This window comes from Halichoerus grypus, chromosome 7, assembly GCF_964656455.1.
Source record: "Halichoerus grypus chromosome 7, mHalGry1.hap1.1, whole genome shotgun sequence".
Lineage (NCBI taxonomy): Eukaryota > Metazoa > Chordata > Mammalia > Carnivora > Phocidae > Halichoerus > Halichoerus grypus.
In genome coordinates, this window is record NC_135718.1 from 105489997 (window position 1) to 105510280 (window position 20284).

The 20284-nt window shown below is 35.1% G+C and overlaps 1 protein-coding gene across 7 annotated transcripts in view; it reads right to left on the reverse strand.

The window, feature by feature from the left end:
* The window catches only part of COP1 (COP1 E3 ubiquitin ligase), a 264311-nt gene that overhangs the window by 149856 nt on the left and 94171 nt on the right, over nucleotides 1–20284 (reverse strand). For all 7 annotated transcript variants that reach the window (XM_078078001.1, XM_036117242.2, XM_078078000.1 and 4 more), the window contains 2 exons: nucleotides 13343–13457; nucleotides 8249–8384 (listed from right to left, as the gene is read on the reverse strand). In XM_078078001.1, coding sequence (XP_077934127.1) covers nucleotides 8249–8384; nucleotides 13343–13457 — 251 coding nt within the window. The remainder of the gene's footprint in view (nucleotides 1–8248; nucleotides 8385–13342; nucleotides 13458–20284) is intronic.

Below are 20284 nucleotides of genomic sequence, written 5' to 3' on the forward strand. Positions count from 1 at the left end.
TTGATTTCAGCTCCGGTCATGTTCTCAGGGTTATGGGATCAAGCCTCATTCAGGCTCTGTGCTCAGCGGGTAGTCTGCTAGAGATTCTCTGCCACTCCCTCTGCTCCTCCCCCACTTAAGATAAATAACATCTTTAAAAAAAAAGAAAGAAAGAAACTCAAAAGAATTTATTCCTTTTATTCTTTTGGGTGTCTCAAAAATAGTGTTTCAACAGGTCCTGCAGGGAATAACGGAAGAGCGGAACTCAGAAGCCACAGTGTCTCAGTTCAAATCTTAATTCTATCATTCACTAGCATTGTGTTGAACTAGGACAAGTTAGATAATTTCTCTCTACCACAATTCTTCATCTGTACAATGGGATTGGCCACAGTGCCTTATTCCACAGGTTTGATATAAAGATTAAATGAGTTAGTGAATACTTACAGTATCATGTAAGGTACTTACAAAAGTATCCTTAAAAGTAATCAAATAATCAAACACTACATTACCAATGTAGCGACTGATCTAGCAGCAGCAATGCCACAATACATAACCATTTTCTTCTTATAAATTTACTAATGTCTGCTGCAATTCTACTTAAAAATTTCAGAAACCATGAGCAAAAATGTTAATATAACCTCTAAACTACAGATGGAATGTAGAACAATTTTAACCATAACAACCTACGTATGTAAAATTCAAACCAGGAATTGAAGAAACAGCTACTGCTAAGTATTCAGTAAGTTCAAACAATACAATTACAAAAAATTCATCTCTGATGGCCAATAGGTATTTAAGAAAATATGCAAAATGTGACATCATTGTTATGTGTAAGATGAGTTTCTATCCTTTCCATTACTTGCTGTTGTTAACCTAGGACCATCTAGTATTCATGAGCATGAACTTCTCTATTAGCTACTAATTTCCATAAGCCATTTATTTCCATACCTAGTCCACTAATAGTTGAGATACTGTCAAAGTAAACAAATGCTGCCACCTTGTGGAATTGTAAGTATGTTGGTATTAAATAACCCAACACGATCCATATGCTAAAGGAAAACTTTTTTTTTCCTGAAGATTTTATTTATTTATTTGACAGAGAGAGACACAATGAGAGAGGGAACACAAGCAGGGGGAGTGGGAGAGGGAGAAGCAGACTCCCGCTGAGCAGGGAGCCCAATGCAGGGCTTGATCCCAAGACCATGGGATCATGACCTGAGCCAAAGGCAGACACTTAGCGACTAAGCCACCCAGGCACCCTGCAAAAGGAAAACTTTAAAACCAAGTTTCTTTTTCTCTTAGTGAGATTCTCAATGCAGTGAATTACCAACACTAGATATATTTCATGCAATTTTACAGTAAGAACAATTTCTACAATGTAATGAAATATTGCAACATTATTAAATAATGCAAATTCAACATTTGTCATTTTTAATGTCTTTATCTCTTTTCCAAAAGAAGTTCTTCATCAAAATTTCCTATTTTGAGAGGAATTAAAAGCCTTTAAAGTGAATTTATTATCAATGATGTGTGTGAATATGAGAAAGTAGGAAAAGCAAAAAAATCACCAGGGCTGTGAAACTTGCTAAGTCTCTCTGAATACTATTTTCATTGTTGCTACCTACTAGTCTTCATCTATCCTGTCTTATATTATAAACCTTCAAAATTAAAATTTTTTTTTCAGAAATGTTAGTTCAATGTCAATAAAAGAACAATGTTAAGATGGCAAGATGAAACAACTAAAGGTATCTTTTAAAATTTTAATTAAAATATTTTAATAAAACCAATCTCACTCAAAAAAAAAAAAAAAAGATTTATTCCAGAGAAAGAGCAAGCAAGAGAGTGGGGAGGGGGAACCAATAGCCTCAAGCCGACTCCAAAGGGTGCGGGAGTCTGACGCCCAACCAACTGCACTACCCAGTTGCCCCTAATCTCACTTTCATTAAGTGGTATTCCCAAACTGAAATCTTATTGAAGTCTTCAGTAAACTTCTGCCTCAGAATACACAGTGCTCTTACATAAATGTCTCTGTATGATCAAGACTTAATATTCCTGAAAACAATATTACACTATGTGTTAACCAACTAGAATTCAAACAAAACTTGGGGCGGGGGGGGGGGGGGGGGCACTGAATAGCATTAAGAAAAAAAACCTGCCCAGGATTATATTAAAATCAAGCTAAAATGGGGGCGCCTGGGTGGCTCAGTTGGTTAAGCGACTGCCTTCGGCTCAGGTCATGATCCTGGAGTCCCTGGATCGAGTCCCGCATCGGGCTCCCTGCTCGGCAGGGAGTCTGCTTCTCCCTCTGACCCTCCCCCCTCTCATGTGCTCTCTCTCATTCTCTCTCTCTAAAAAAAAAAAAAATAATAAAATAAAATAAAATCAAGCTAAAATGGCTTTCAAAAATGATGAAAAAAAATGGCTCTTATTCTTTTTTGAATCCTAGAGATGTATAACCAATTCTACATTTCCTAACTAGAAATGCTGCTTTTGTAATATAAAGTTAAGATGGAAATTTTTACTTTGTTTTTGGATTTTTGTTCATTTTTTTAATGGAAAAGAAAATACAATGCAGGGTTAATTTACAATGATAAGGGACATTAATCTATATTACAATAGAACTATAATCTACATTACATTTTAGTGGAGTAGAATCACATAATTATAGGTAAATATATACATCAGATCATTATTATAAACCTCCATTGTTATTTGTGTTGTTTCATATTCAAGCTACATTTCTCAAGCTTTTAAAACCATATATTATACATTCCTACACTAGTTAAGAATTTAAGGGGTGCCTGGGTGGCTCAGTCAGTTAAGCGTCCAACTCTTGTTTTCAGTTCAGGTCATGATCTCAGGGTTGGGATCAAGACATGGGATCAAACCCCATGTCAGGCTCCTCCCTGGGTGTGGAGGCTGCTTGGGATTTTCTCTCTCCCTCTGCCCCTCACCACCCCCAACTTCTGCACAAGCACACGGTGCTCTCTCTCAAAAAAAATTTAAAAAATTAAGTAATAGTGTTACACTGTTACTCCAAGCTAAAGTGTTTCAATAACTTTCTTACATTGCCTCTATAAAGGCACTGAAATAATACTAAGAGCTTTCCTAAATCCAACCATCATATCTGGCCTGTTCATGATTGTACTCTTAGCCTAGCCCACATTAAGGAGTCAATTAATTTTTGTTATATAAATTTAATCACTCATTAAATTAGTTAAATAAGCCCCACAGTGTACTGCATTTTCAAGTTTTAATCACTCCAGTGCTTGATAAAGAAAACTCACATTACCCAACACATAGAAAAAAAAAATGAATGCATGAATTCTTGTCTTACTCATACTAAGCTAAACCAGCTGGAATACAATAAAAGGTTTACTGCAAGTCTCTTTAGCTATTAGCTTAAATTCCAAGATAAATATTCTTACATGTTAATAAAAATCTTCATCATGCAAATGGAAAACCATACATAGTAATGTATGGTTTTATTGGACAAGTTAAAAATTGCCAAATTCCTGATCTGCATGAAAACATCTTTTTACGGTTTCTTAATTATATCTAGGAGATTCTGAACATAAACAAGCAATGTGATGATACCAAGGGATTACTGGTAATTGTGTTACATATGATACAGCCCTGTGGTTTTACGATGTTTGTATTTACATTCTTAAGGATATAAGGATGAAATGACATAGCATCTGAAATTTGCCTCAAAATATTAAGCAGGGGCACCTGGGTGGCTCAGTCAGTTAAGCATCTGCTTTCAGCTCAGATCATGATCCCAGGGTCCTGGAATTGAGCCCCACTGAGGGCTCCGTGCTCAGCGGGGAGTCTGCGTGTCCCTCTCCTCCCCGCTTGTGCTCTATCGCTGTCTCTCTCTCTCTTTCAAATATATAAATAAAATCTTAAAAAAGAAATACATAAGCAAAGAAAGAATGAAAAGTATAAAAGAAGGGGCGCCTGGGTGGCTTAGTCGTTAAGCATCTGCCTTTGGCTCCAGTCATGGTCCCAGGGTCCAGGGATCGAGCCCTGCATCGGGCTCCCTGCTCCACGGGAGGCCTGCTTCTCCCTCTTCCACTCCCCCTGCTTGTGTTCCCTCTCTTGCTGTCTCTCTCTCTCTCTCTGTCAAATAAATAAATAAAATATTTTTTAAAAAAAGAAAAGTATAAAAGAAGCAAGGATAGCAAAATCTGGATCATGCTGAATCTGGAATATGGCTATATGAGGGATTATTATTCCATTCTCTCTATTTTTATGTGTATTAGAAATTTTTATTAAAAATTTTTAAAGAATAGTCATCAAGATAATGAAGATAAAAATAACAAAAAGATAACTAGAAAATCCCAATATCTGAAAACTATTAAGATATGTCTCAATAATCCGTGAGTCGAAAAAAAAAATCAAATTTGAAACTTAAGTTTCTTGAACTGAATGAAAATGAAAATCCTATTTTCAATGCAATAACAATGAATAGTCATAAAATTATGAAAACATCTCCACTTACAGCAGCATCAAAAAAATATTTAGGAATTAATCAAAAGTGAAAGATGTGTGCAATGAAAACTACAAAAAATTGCTGAAAAAAATTAAAGAAGACAGAAATAAATGGAGATACATCTCATGTCCATGGATCAGAAGACTGAATATTGTTAAGATGTCAATATTACCCAAAGCAATCTGGAGATTCAATGCAATCCCTGTCAAAATCCCAATGACATTTTCTGCAGAAATAGAAAAAACAATCTTGAAAAAGAACAGAGCTAAAGGACTCACACTTCCTGATTTCAAAATTTATTACAAAGCTATAATAAAACAGTATGTTGGAGCACCTGGGTGGCTCAGTCTGTTAAGACTCTGACTCTTGATTTTGGTTCAGGTCATGATCTCAGGGTCACAAAATCAGAGTCCGGCGTTGGGCTCCATGATGGGTGTGGAACCTACTTAAGATTCTCTCCCTCCGTCTCTGCCCCCCAGCCCTCACTCTCTCGCTCTCTCTCTTAAAAAAAGCGTGGTAGTGGCATAAAAATAGCTATACAGCCCAACGAAGCAGAGAGGAGAAACAGAAATAAACCCTTCCATATATATATATATATGGTCAAATGACCTTTGACAAGAGTGGCAATACCATTCAAAAAGGAACGGAGTTTTTCAAGAAATGATGCTGGGGATACTGCATAATCATATAAAAAAAAAGAATGAAGCTGGACCCTTACCTAAAACCATACACAAAAATTAACTCAAAATGGATCAGAAAGTTAAATCTAAAACACAAAATTACAAAACTCTTTTCATGACTTCGGATTTGATAATGATTTCTGGGATATGACATCAAAAGCACAGGCAACAGAAGAAAAATAGACAAATTAGATGTCATGTAAATTATAAAATTCTGTGACTCAATAGACAGTATCAATGTAAAAAGACAACCCACAGGGGCGCCTGGGTGGCTCAGTCGGTTGATCGACTGCCTTCGGCTCAGGTCATGATCCTGGAGTCCCAGGATCGAGTCCCGCATCGGGCTCCCCGCTCAGCAGGGAGTCTGCTTCTCCCTCTGACCCTCCCCCCTCTCATACTGTATCTTATTCTCTCTCTCAAATAAATAAATAAAATCTTTAAAAAAAAAAAAAAGACAACCCACAGAATTAGAGGAAATATGTACATATCTGATAAGAGATTAATATGCAGAATATATAGAGAACTACTGAAACACAACAACAACAAAATTCAAAACTGGGCAAAGACTTCAATAGAAATTTCTATAAAACAAATGGCCAATAAGCACAGGAAACAATGCACAACATCACTAGTCATTAGGGAAATGCAAAGCAAATCTAAGAGCTACCACACCTCACATCTGTTAGGATGGTGACTATCAAAAACAGAAAATAACAAGTGCTGACAAGAATGCGGAGAAACTGGAAGCCTTATGCACTGCTGGTGGGATTATAAAATGGCACAGCCACTGTGGAAAACAGTATGGCAGCTCCTCAAAAAATTAGAAATAGAATTACCATATAATCCAGCAATGCTATATCTGGGGATATACCTAAAAGAACTGAAAATAAGGTCTTGAAGAGGTAGCTATTCACCCATGTTCATAGCAGTATTATTCACAACAGTTAAAAAACATGGAAGCAAACTGAGGACTCTAGAGGGGAAGGGAGTGGGGGGATGGGTTAGCCTGGTGATGGGTATTAACGAGGGCACATACTGAATGGAGCACTGGGGTTATATGCAAACAATGAATCATGGAACACTACATCAAAAACTAATGATGTAATGTATGGTGATTAACATAACATAATAAAAAAGAAAAAAGAAAAAAAGAACATGGAAGCAACATATGTGTCCATCAACAGACAAACAGATAAGCAAAATGTGGCATATACATACATACAATGGAGTGTAATTCAGCCTTAAAACGTAGTAAAATTCTGATATATGCTACAACATGGACAAAAACTGACAACATTTTGCTAAGTGAAATAAGCCAGTCACAAAAAAACAAATACTGTATAATTTCACTTAAATGAGTTACTCAGAGTAGTCAAAATAATAGAGAAATAAAGTAGAAGGGTGGTTGCCAGGATTCGGGGAAGATGGGAATGAAGAGTTACTGTTTAACGGATACTGATTTTCAGTTTTACAAGATGTCAAGTATTAAAACAATGGATACTAGTGACACTTGCACAATATTATGAAGGTATTTATTAAATACCACTGAACAGCACACTCGTTAAGATAGTGTATTTTGTTACATGTATTTTATCACAATAAAAATAAAATTTGGAAAAAAGAAAAAATGCCACATCAAAAATTCATGGGATGCAGCTAATTCAGGGCATGGAGAGAAATTTAAAGCACAAATTATATTACAGAAGCAAATTTTCAACTCAATCACTTTAGTTTCTACCTTAAGAAACAACAAAGAGGCAAATTAAATCTAAAGAAAGCAGAAAAAGAAATAATAAAGTTAAGAGCAGAAATCAATGAAACAGAAAAATATAGAATATCAATAAACTAAGAGCTATTTGAAAAGACAAATAAAATTGATAAACTTCTAAACCAGACTATTAAGGAAAAAAAAAATAAAGGGAAACAAGTTTCCAATATCAGGAATGAGAAAGGGAACATCATTAGAGAATCTAAAGACATAAAAGGATAATAAAGGAATATTACAAACACATGAATGCCAATAAATTCAACAACCTAGGTGAAATGGGCAAATTCTTTTTTTTTTTTTTTAAGATTTTATTTATTTATTTGACAGAGAGAAAGAGAGAACACAAGTAGGCAGAGCAGCAGGCAGAGGGAAAGGGAGAAGCAGACTCCCCACCGATCAGGGAGCCCGATGGGGGGCTTGATCCCAGGACCCTGGGATCAGGACCTGAGCCGAAGGCAGACGTTTAACTGACTATGCCACCCAAGCGCCCTGGGCAATTCTTTTAAAGACACAAACTAAAAATAATGTTCAATCAAGAAAAAAAAATCAATAACCGATTAGTCTTACACTTCTTTTAAAAATTTAATTTATAGGGGCGTCTCGGTGGCTCAGTCATTAAGTGTCTGCCTTCAGCTCAGGTCATGATCCCGGGGTCCTGGGATCGAGCCCCGCATCAGGTTCCCTGCTCAGCGGGAAGCCTGCTTCTCCCTCTCCCACTCCCCCTGCTTGTGTTCCCTCTCTTGCTGTGTCTCTCTCTGTCAAATAAATAAAATCTTTAAAAAAAAAAAGTTTAAGTTATATTTAAAACTCTTCCCTCAAAGAAAACTCAAGGCCAAGATAGTTTCACTGGAGAATTCTACAAAATATATAAGGAAGAAATAATACCAATTCTTCACAAACTCTTCTAGAAAACTGAAGATGAGGGAGCCCTTATGAGAAGAGCATATACACCCTGTCACCAAAACCAGACAAAGACATCTTTGTAAGAACACAAACTGCAACCCTAAGAGGTGAATACTATTAATCATTCCATTTTAAAGATGAAGACATTGAGGACTAAAGAGATTCAGGAACTTGACCAAGACCACAGAAATAAAAATTGGCAAGCAACCTGACTTCAGAACACAGGCTCTTTTTTTTTTTATTTCCTTATTTTTTTTTAATTTTATTTTATTATGTTATGTTAATCACCATACATTACATCATTAGTTTTTGATGTAGTGTTCCAGGCTCTTAACTAGAACAATGAAACTGCTTGTTAAATTCTAGATTAAATTCTAGATACTCTTGCAAAAGTAAATATAAAGAGTGCTGCCCAATACTTACCTAGAGACTATGCTGGAACCATTATAGAGATCGCTAGCATATGACAATGTAGCCAAAGGTCGTACTGAATTATATCGAGTAAACTTAGACAAGCATTCCTGAAATTCATCCAACTGGCTTGCAGTTCGACTATCATCTATATGAAGAAAACAAAATAAAATAAATTTTACTGCAATGTAAGTCAAAGAGCAGTATATACAGATTAAAAAATATATTCTAAATATAAACAATTCTTAAGTATTTAGAGAACACTAGCATGCACAAATTATTTAGCTGATCTCTCAGCTTTAATAAAAATTTCTTAGTGGTTCATTGAAAGACACTGTCTCTTTCAACACCAATAAAAACATACTGTAAACACTTTATTTTTTAAGCAATAATATCTTGGAAAACAAAAAAGTACCTCTGATCAAGAGAAATATAATCTTTCATTAAAACAAAAATCCCTTATCAATGGAGAAAATGAAGGTGGACAGAGGAGTATATACACTGAGTATATTCGTTATTTTGAAGGAACGCGTTTACAGAGATACATCTGCAAGCCCACATTTATTTACTATCAAAACACAATTTATAACATAGATTAAGAAAGCAATTGCTTTTTAAGTAAAAAGAAAGTGAAATACTTGCTCACTTTATACTTTGATGTTTCTCAAATCAATTATGAAAAGGAAGGAGAAAACTGTAATATATCAATTATTCTCAAAAATAAAATACTTCTACTCAAATGTCTTGGTGGACTAAGGAAAACATTAATTCCATCCACTAGAGCACTGCATAAATACTTTGAATAAAGTCCATTTCAGTAAACTATTCATAATTAAATTATGTGGAATTTAAATCACAAAATCATCTCATGAAAGATGGAATAAATACAGCTATCTATTCTCCAACCCAGAAACAAGACTACAGAGAAAGCATGAATAAAAAATCATTGCTTTTCAAAAATGCTTTAAGTTTGGACTTGTATTTTCCTTTCCAAAGAAAGAAAAGTAAAACACCCAATTTAGTTAGCTTCCTAACTGAAATTTGAAGTAAGATTGTTACAACACTGTTTTCATACCTTCTTCATTAGTTTTAGCTCATACACATACAAACACATACAACTTTTTCAAGGTAAACTTTCGTGATTTCCCTCACACACACACTTTAAAGATTTATTTATTTGAGAGAGAGAGAAAGAAAAAGAGAGCACGCACAAGCAGGGGGTGGGAGAGAGAGAAAGCAGACTTCCCACGGAGCAGGGAGCCCAACGTGGTGCTCCATCTCACGACCCCGAGATCATGACCTGAGCCAAAACCAAGAGTGGGACACTTAACCAAGTGAGCCCCCCAGTTGCCCCATGATTTCCCCTTCTTAAATGTCCTCTGAAAATAAGCAGGCATAATGAAATTTAGATATAAGAATCATTAAGTCTGAGGCGCCTGGGTGGTTCAGCTGGTTGAGCGTCTGCTTTTGTCTCAGGTCATGATCCTGGAGTCCCGGGATCAAACCCCATGTCAGGCTTCCTGCTCAGTGGGGAGTCTGCTTCTCCCTCTGCTGCTTACCAGGCTCGTGCTCTCTCTCTCTAATAAATAATAAATAAAATCTTAAAAAAAAAATCATTAAGTCTACAGAGTTAAGGTACCAAGGATAGACAGTAAAGAATTGATTTAATTCATCTGGAGATACTAGGTTATCTTAAAGGTAACTACTGACATAAAGAAATTTATCTAACACTACTATGGCAAAAAAACAATTACTAGTCTCTGATACTAAGCTTCTGTCTCCGATATTTTACATTTTAAAGATCTAAACACTAAAATGGCAAATTCATCTAACAACCTATATCAAAGGTTCCAATTTTATACTGTTTCCATTCTAAAAACAGCAAAAAACAAACCCAATTAGCATGCACTGTCATAATGTTACTTAAATAATGTTCCTGCTCCACAAAAATTCTTCTCAGTAAATTCAACAAATTGGAAATAAAACATGGATTACTGCAGTAAAACGAAATCAACTGTACTACAAAGTGGTTTGAATGTAACAACTACTTGGTTCTTTTTATATATAATCTTATTAACTATGAGTATTTAATATAATAAATAGTGACTGGAAAGACACCTTAGATATTTGTTTAAATACTAATTTAATGTAAATCTATTCTTTCATATTTTGACACCAATCCCTAAGTATAAAAAATTTACAAGCATTCAAGAATGTATATTCTGCTTAAGTCCATAATCTTTTCCTGGGTAGCTAAACTTCTGGGGCCATCACACCTATTCATGAACATCTACTTCCAAAAGAAGTTATAAAGAAAACACTAAAAATAATTATTTTAGTATCTGAAAGTATAGGCATTTGATTTTTATCTGGTTATGAAAAGGTAGGATTTTGTATGCTTGGTAGGTTTATGGTCAATAATCATACATATCTGCTAGCGTATTACTTTTCCTATTCCAATTACAGATTAGTTTGTGAAAGTGTGTTCAGCACCTTTTTCTCTCTTCTAATGCTTTATAATTTACCTTCTCTTCCAATGCTTTATAATTTACCTTCTCTTCCAATTACAACTAAGAGTCCAGGGCATTAATCTCTTAATCTTCATCTCTCATTTCCAGAGTTGAAAATTGAAAGTCAGAAAGAGGGGATGGATTTTCATTTAAAAATATACAGAAGGAAAAACAAACACTATGTACTCCATTACACAGAAGTTACAATTTCCTCTTCACAGTCAAGGACACTAGGAGGAACTTCATATTCAGCAATACGGTTAAGTGTAGTCAATATGTAAATTCAGTAAGATAAACTTGAGACTCCTAAAAACTAAGGACAACATGTTTTAAATACAATATAACCATGCCCATAAAAATGAAAATCTAATCTTCCTCCTGTTTTTAATTTATTCTACCTTCCAGTAATCTTACATCCCCAAAATAAATTGGTCTGTGACTACACCTTTACTATGCCACAGCAATGCCACGCTGCTAGTTACTTAAAAACTATTCCCCAATCTCTTCTTTCCTACCTCTCTTTTTCTTTTAAATGTCTGCCATTTGCCTATGGATGTACTCCAACAATGTACCAACAAATAACATCTAACAGCGTTAATATGAACCTTCTGCCAATCAGTTTGTAAATATCAAACCATTTTCAATTTCACAGCTTCCTATTGCACTTTATAGACTATTACAGAAGCTCAAAAAGGGGCTCAATTCCCAGGCGATACAATGAAAGTTTCCCATCTTATAAAAACTGTTGATCATTAATTGCATACACATTTATAAACAAAGCTTGTTCCCACCTAGAATTCACAGGAAAAATGGTATGTAAATCTTCTTTTTCTTCCACCACCTATCCTAAGGCAAATTTGTCCAAAGGTCCTAAGCAATGTGTAGATTTTTTCTTTCCCTTCAAATTTTTATTTAAATTCTAGTCAGTCAGCACACAGTGCAATATTGGTCTCAGGAGTAGAAATCAGTGATTCATCACTTACATACAACACCCAGTGCTCATCATAAGAAGTGCCCTCCTTAATACCCATCACCCATCTAGCCCATCCCCTACCCACCTCCCTCCATCATCCCTCAGTTTATTCTCTATCTCTTCTGGTTTGTTTTCTCTCTCTTTTTACCCCTGCTCCCATATGTTCTTCTGATTTGTTTCTTAAATTCCACATATGAGTGAAATCGTACGGTAGTTGCCTTTCTCTGACTTATTTCACTTAGCATAATACACTCTAGCTCCATCCACATCGTTGTGCAAGATTTCATTCTAATTGATGGCTAATATTTCATTGTGAATATATACCACATCTTCTTTATCCATTCATCACTCAATGGACATCTAGGCTCTTTCCACAGTTTGGCTATTGTTAATAATGCTGCTATAAACATCAGGATACATATACACCTTTGAATCTGTGTTTTTGTTATCCTTTGAATAAATACCTAGTAGTACAACCGCTAGATCACAGGGTAGTTCTATTTTTAACATTTTGAGAAACCTCCATAATGTTTTCCAGAGATGCTACAACAGTTTGCATTCCCACCAAGGTGCAAGAGGGTTCCCCTTTCTCTGCATCCTCATCAACAACACCCATTGTTTCCTGTGTTCTTAATTTTAAAAATGTGTAGATTTTAATACAAACATGCCTATTCAAGAGAAAACTAAGGCCAAATTTTTAACAACTAATAAAATATCACACATTTTTTTCCTGGGTGGTCCTCATTTTGAGCAGGTGTATTACTAATGACATGAGTTAATTGAGCACCTAATTTATATTTTATAGATATATTTATATCACCTATAAATCCTAAAAAACAAAACAAAACATAGGGTTGGTTATTAATGTCCCTACTTCATTGGTGAGCAAAGACATTGAGAAATTTACAACTCAAGGGGCAGAACTACAGTAATGCAATGAAAATATCCTATCATGTCCATGACGTTGCATAAGTTATTTCCTCTACTTTGAAGATGTTTCTAATTACCTTATTTAGTTAGTGAATTCTAGCCTTGACTAAATACAATCCTCTAAAATCCCTACAGTGATCATTCCCTTACATTTCCCCATTTTCAACTTGGTGTGGATTTTTCATTCCTGGCTGTATTAGTGGATATTCTTCTCTATTCCCCTAACACACTTATACAACATATAATATCACGTAGAATTATTTACCTGTTGCTTTGCCTCACTGAATTTACAATACTCCCTGACAACAGAAATCAGTTCTTTCATCTTTTTATTCTTAGCACAAAGGACAGTGCTTAAAACTTAATAAATGTTTAATATTTCATAATAAGAGGCAATTGAATGGAACTTATTTTTCGTAGCAACATATTCATGGTTGATTTTTTTTCTTAACTTTATATAGCTCACTACACAAAGATTAAAAATCCCCAAATAGAGGGGAAAAAAAACAAAAATAGCTATGGGCAACAAATGTTCTTCAATATCTCTAAGAACCTCCATAACATTCTGGTAGAATATGTTGAAAATACACACTTTTGTTTTATAAATAGAACTTTATATAAATCCAGCATAAGAAACTAGAAATGGATCTGACATATGAACTTGATTTATTTTAAGAAGTCTGGAATATGTACCTGAAATACGAGACATCCTTGTAGAAAAGTAACATTGCTCTAAATCTTCAAAATGAGCAGTGAGTCGTTTTCTTCTTGATGCTAATGTGCTGTTATACCAAGGCTGTTTCTTTGTCTAAAGTAGTAACATAAGAAAAGACACTTGTAACTAAGAACAAATGATAGTCTTTTTCTGCACAGAATACCTAAATGATTGCATATTCAAAATATCAACATATTAAAATAACTAAAAATGGTAAATACTCATAGTTCTTAGACCATATTTTTCAATTTTTGTTTTAAAATGCAAATAACCTCAGGGTTTGTGGGGCCAGGGGCAGGAGTTGGGGTCCAGGTCCTGCCCCTGAGCCCAAGCCTCCTGGGGAAGCCTGCTTGTACTATGTAAGGGAGGGGGGAAATCTATCAACATACCTCAGGTTACAGGGAGGCGCATAGGTGGGGGAGGGGCTGGGTGGACCAAAGGCCAGAGGGGAGGGACTTCTGGAGATGGAGAAAGGCCTGAGGATGGGGCCAGTTGGGGGAGGAGGAGGAAGCAGCCCGGTGGGGCCAAGTGCTAAGTCCCAGCTGGGCTTTGAATCTGTGGTACAATATGGTTTGCTATAAAACTCTAATCTTCCAGCCAAAAAAAATAAATTAATTAAAATAAATAAAATAAAATATGCAAATAGGCTCTCAAGGCCAATTTTATAAGAATGAAATAAGAACCTTCTTTCAACTCTCCAAATTAAATTAAGATAGAATCGGGGCGCCTGGGTGGCTCAGTTGTTGAGCGCCTGCCTTCAGCTCAGGTCATGTTCCCGGGGTCCTGGGATCAAGCCCTGCATCGGGCTCCCTGATCAGCAGGAGACCTGCCTCTCCCTCTCCCACTCCCCCTGCTTGTGTTCCCTCTCTCGCTGTGTCTCTGTCAAATAAATAAATAAAATCTTTAAAAAATAATAAAAAATAAATTAAGATAGGATCCTTTATAACTACCATGCTAAATTTTAGAATTTTGAGAATTTTAATATGCAGAAATTGTTAGAAAACAACATTCAAAAGAAAACTAATTACTTTTTCATCATCCTTATATTGCAACCCTGTACTCTTTGAATAAGAGAAATTGTCCTTGATTGACAGAATATATATTTAAGTTAATACTGATTATTAAATTAAGGGGCAGTAATATGTAATATGAATGTACTAGTCTACCATATACATTAGAAGATCAGAATAACTAAATCACATATATATAAAGCCAGCAAACCTGAAATATATTGGCATATAAATCCATTTTAAAAAAATCTATGGTCCTCAATATATAATATTGCCTACACCATTTTAAATGAAAGGATAAGACAATTCTTCCCACAAATGGTTATTTTTCTATTATGCTTGAGGCCCACAGACACAGAGATGAGACAAATGACGAGAGCTTGAGATGACACAAGTTCATCGTAAGTATACAATAACTGCAAATGTATTTAAGTAAGAAATATTAAGGTACTACCTTGAATAAAAAACTCTAAAGTGAACCCCTGCTAAAACTAGGTGGTAGGTAAAAATCTTACTTTAAAGCAGTGCTTCAATCACAAGAAAGTAAGACAACTTCCAAAGATTTAACAGATATACAAGCAAATAAGAAGCTGAATTCAGAGAATTCAGAAAATATAATGGTGCAGAGGAGGGAAAAGACAAAGAGGACAATACTCATTTGGAGACAAATACCGACAAAAGAAAAAACACTAAAACTGAGAGAAACTGAAAAGAGAATTTGTGAACTGGAAAATAAATCTAAAGGAATTAACCAGAACTAAGGTTAAAAAATAAAAAGGTAGAAAATCTGAAACAGAGGTTAAGAAGTATAAAAGTATAAGGTTGAAAATATGGACACTTAGAGACCCAGAAAACTGTAAAAGACTGAAAAAGAAATATTTGAAGAATTCATGTTGACAATTTTACAGAACTGAAAACAGACATAAATACAAAGAAATTATTCCTATCAAGTAGGATAACTTAAAAGAAATCAATAATTAGACACAGTAAGGCAAAACTGTGTTTCTGTCCAAAAACAAAATGATTTTAAAATCAGACAAATAGGGGCACCTGGGTGGCTCATTCAGTTAAGTGCCTGACTCTTGATTTTGGCTCAGGTAATGATCTTGGGGTCAAGAGATGGCGCCCCAGGTTGGGCTCTGCACTCTATGGGGAGTCAGCTTGAGATGATCTTTCTCCTCCCTCTGCCCCTCCCCCCATCCGTGCACCCTCCTCTCGCTTTCTCCCTCTGTCTCTCTGTACCTCTGTCTCTCTCTCTCATAAATAAATCTTTATTTTTCCAAAGACCCCATCTATTTATTTGAGAGAGAGAGAGAGAGCTCAAGCACAAGCAGGGGGAGAGGCAGAGAGAGAGAGAAATGGAGAAGCAGACTCTCCACAGAGCAGGGAACCTGACGTGGGACTCGATCCCAGGCCCCTGGGATCATGACCCAAGCCGAAGGCAGACGCCTAACCAACTGAGCCACCCAGGTGCCCCTAAATAAATAAATCTTGAAAAAAAAAAATCAGACAAACAGAAGAGATAACTCACCTGACAGGACCATCAAGAATAGCAAGAAAAGCAGCTAGGAAAAGGAACTTTGATTATCCTCAAAAAGTTGAAAGAAAACAACTCCAATCTAAAATTCAGATCCTGAAAAAACTATCCCACAATAAAACGAGCAATATTTTTTTCATGTGAATGAAAACAAAGAATATTGCCTATAAGCCATTTTAAAAAAAAAATGTGTGAAATTGTGTGCTTAAAAAATTCAGTAAACAGGGGCGCCTGGGTGGCTCCGTCATTAAGCATCTGCCTTCGGCTCAGGTCATGATCCCAGGGTCTTGGGATCGAGCCCCACATCGGGCTCCCTGCTCGGCAGGAAGCCTGCTTCTCTCTCTACCACTCCCCCTGCTTGTGTTCCCTCTCTTACTGCATCTCCGTCAAATAAATAAATAAAATCTTAAAAAAAAAAAAAAATTTCAGTAAACAAACTGGAAGGCCTGAAGCACAAAATGAAAAGAAAGCCTATAATCAATAAGCAATTTTAAATACTGTTTGTAACATTAATTATAATATCTAAATTATGGGGCTTAAGAACATGTCAGAATAAATACAACAAAAAATGGCATATAAATCAGAAGAGTGAAGAAAGTTTCAATTCTGGAGCACTTATGTTGTTCAGGAGAGTAATTAAGATATTAAATTTAATGAAAAGATGCTCAGTATCACTGATCATCAGGGAAATGCAAATCAAAACCACAATGAGATATTATCTCACATGTGTCAGAACGGCTAAAGTAAAAAAAAAGAAAAAAAAAGAAACAAACAAACAACAAGTGTTGACACGGATATGAAGAAAAAGGAGCCCTTGTACACTGTTGATGGGAATGAAAACTGGTGCAGCCACTGTGGAAAACAGAATGGAGATTCCTCAGAAAATTAAAAACAGAACTACCATATGATCCAGTAATTCCACTCCTGGGTATTTACCCAAACAATCTGAAAATACTAATTCAAAAAGATACAAGCACCCTATGTTTATTACAGCATTATTTACAATAGCTGAACTATGGAAGCAGCCCAAGTGTCCACTGACAGATGAATGGATAAAGAAGATGTGGTGTACGTGTGTACACACACACACACACACACATGAATATTACTCAGCCATGAAAAAGAATGAAATCTTTCCATTTGCAACAACATGGATGGATCTAAAGGGTATAACACTAAGTAAACGAAGTCAGTCAGAGAAAGACAAATATCATATGATTTCACTCATATGTAGAATTTAAGAAACAAAACAAATGAACAAAGAAAAAAAGAGACAAATAAAAAAAAAAGACTCTTAACTACAGAGAACAAACTGATGGCTACCAGAGAGGAGGTAGGTGGGGAGATGCATGAAAAAGGTGAAGGGGATTAAGACTATACTTATCACAATGAGCACTGAGTAATGTACAAAACTGTTGAATCAGTATATTGTACACCTGAAACTAATACAGCATTGTATGTCAACTATACTGGAATTAGATTTTTTTTTAAATGTTTTTTATTTATTTATTCATGAGAGTCAGAGAGAGAGAGAGAGAGAGAGGCAGAGGCAGAGGGAGAAGCAGGCTTCCCGCCTAGCAGGGAGCCCGATGCGGCACTCGATCCCAGGACCCTGGGATCATGACCCAAGCCGAAGGCAGACGCCCAACCATCTAGCCACCCAGGCACTCCTGGAATTAGATTTTTTTTAAAAGATGATAATAACTTTAGATTCTGTTTAGATGTTAACTTTGGATCAATTTCAAGGATAACTACTGAAAGCATTTTAACAGAATAGGTAACGTTTAAAACAGTAAAGTGGTGGGAGAAGGGGGTAAAAATATAAGAGAAAAACACAAAAAGGAGAGAAATAGCAAGCATTAAAGAGTAATAAATATGAATGCTAATTAAATTAGTGATTGAAAGGAATTTTAAAATATAACTGTATGCTATCTGCAAAAAAAAAAAAACACTGAAAACATAAAGACACTAAAAATCTGGAAATAATAACATGAAAAATAATGTACTAGGCAAGTTTAATCAAAGAAGAAAAAAACTCAAGACGAAAAGCATTAATGGAAATGGAAATGGAAACAGCACCTGGAAATGCAAAACTTTAAACTTAATAATTGTATACCCAGTGCACACATAATAGCACAGCTTCAAAAATATATAAAGCAAAAAAATCCTAAAGAAATTGACAAACCCACCAACATAGCAGTAGATTAACTTCATCAACTCAACTGAGAAAATGATATGACCTAGTTTAAAAGCTTAATTTAATGAATACATATAAAACACTGTACCCAATTAGAAACATATATTCTTAAGCATACATGGAACATTTACAAAATTGGCCATGTGCTGTATCACTGAATATGTTTATAATCTCAATAGGGCAGAATTTCTTAAATGAAACACAAAGGGCATTAATTATAGAAGTTACAAATTCAATAACTCAAATTAAGAACTTCTGTTCATCAAAACCCAACATTAGAGGCAAGAAGTTATAAACTGTAAAATGATCTTCGCAACATTCGCAACACCTAAGAAACAAGTTATTACTACTTTGAACATATATTAAAGCTTCTATAAGTAAATAAACAGAAGACCAATACTTAAAAATTTTAAAAAAAGACATGAAATGCTATTTCTCAAAAAGTAAAGGCCAATAAATAAAACATGCTGGCTTTAGAGTGTCAGAAAAATAAGAATTAAAACCACAGCTAACTTCTTTTCTTAGCCACTAAAGTGGTAACCATTTAGAGGTTCAATAGTACTGACAACAATGTGGAGAAACAAACTCATATACTTTTGTGGTAGGAGCTTTATATTAACAAAAAGACTTTGAAAACAATTTGATATTATCGCAAAATACAAAAACCACTGATATGTCTACCCTGTCACCCTCACTTCCTCTCCTAGGTACAAAATCTAGGGAAACTCTTGCACCTGTACATCAGGAGACATGGACAAAGATGCCCTTGATAGCAAAAACAAAAACTCTACAAAAACTCAAATGTAGACAGACTGCACAACTGATAAATTGTGGTACATTAACAAAATGGAATATTATACCTTAGTGAAGATGAATCAACTACATCCACAGACATCAGGAACTAATCTTTGAAAAAACAAATCTCAAAAAACTACATAATATCATTTTTAGAAAGTCTACATATAGCCAAACCAAATAATATATAGAGATACATACATGTATGGTAAAACTATTTAAAAAAATCAACACGTTGATAAACAGAAATATCAGAAAAGTAATTAGTTCAGGACATAAGGTAAGGTGATGAAATTTGTTAGAAGCACAGGGGTAACTTGAATGGTTCTAGTAATTAACATTAAGAGCTCAGTTCAGTGTTTCTTTTATTGTAATTGTGCTTCTATTTACATATTCATGAAATATATTCCTTTCTATGTACCAACATAATTTTTATAAATTCTGAGGGGAAGAATCTGGATTTATTTTTTTAAGATTTTGTCAGCCAGAGAGAGAAAGAGAGAGCGCACAAGCAGGGGGAGCAGCAGGCTTCCCGCTGAGCAAGGAGCCCATGTGGGACTCGATCCCAGGACCGCGGGATCATGACCTGAGCCCAGGGCAGACGCTTAAGAGACTGAGCCACCCAGGCATCCCCAAGAATCTGGATTTTTTAAAAAAGTGATCTTGCTCAATGGAAACACAGTAAAGATTTCAGTCTGAAACATGAGAATGATTACAATAACAAAAATCAAGAATATAACAAAGAAGCAATCAAAACCACTGTTTGCCTTCCAGGTTTTATTGCAGCTTTTTTTTCACAATTATTTTGCTATTTACTCTTAGCTTTTCTTGAATTTATTTTTTCAGTGCAATTCCTTTCTAATCCATCCAAAATTAGATTGCTTCATAATTCTTGGTAAAAATGCATTGCTTAGCTCACTGCCATATGTTAATTGTTAAATTTAAAAATAACATTAATATAAATGAAGAGAAATACACTAATTGTGAAGGGATAGATGTGTGAGAATACGAACTGGCTGTAAATAATCTACAAGGTCAATCATCAGAATGAATACATTCAGGATAAGGTCTAGATCTATAGGTAGGATATAAATATGGTTAAAAATCAAAAGGAAATGTTCATCACTTGTGTTGATCTAGATTACCTCTAAATAAAAATGTCCACATTTACCAAATGTCTTACTTATTCCACTTAACGTAATAACTTTTAGATCTATCCATGTTGTAGTAAATGCCAAGATTTTTTTCTTTTTTACGGCTGAATAATATACCATTGTGTATATATGAATAATATACCATTGAGCATACATACACAACTTCTCTATCCATTCATCCATTAAAGGAGAGACACTGAAACACAGAGACATGTTTTTTATATATA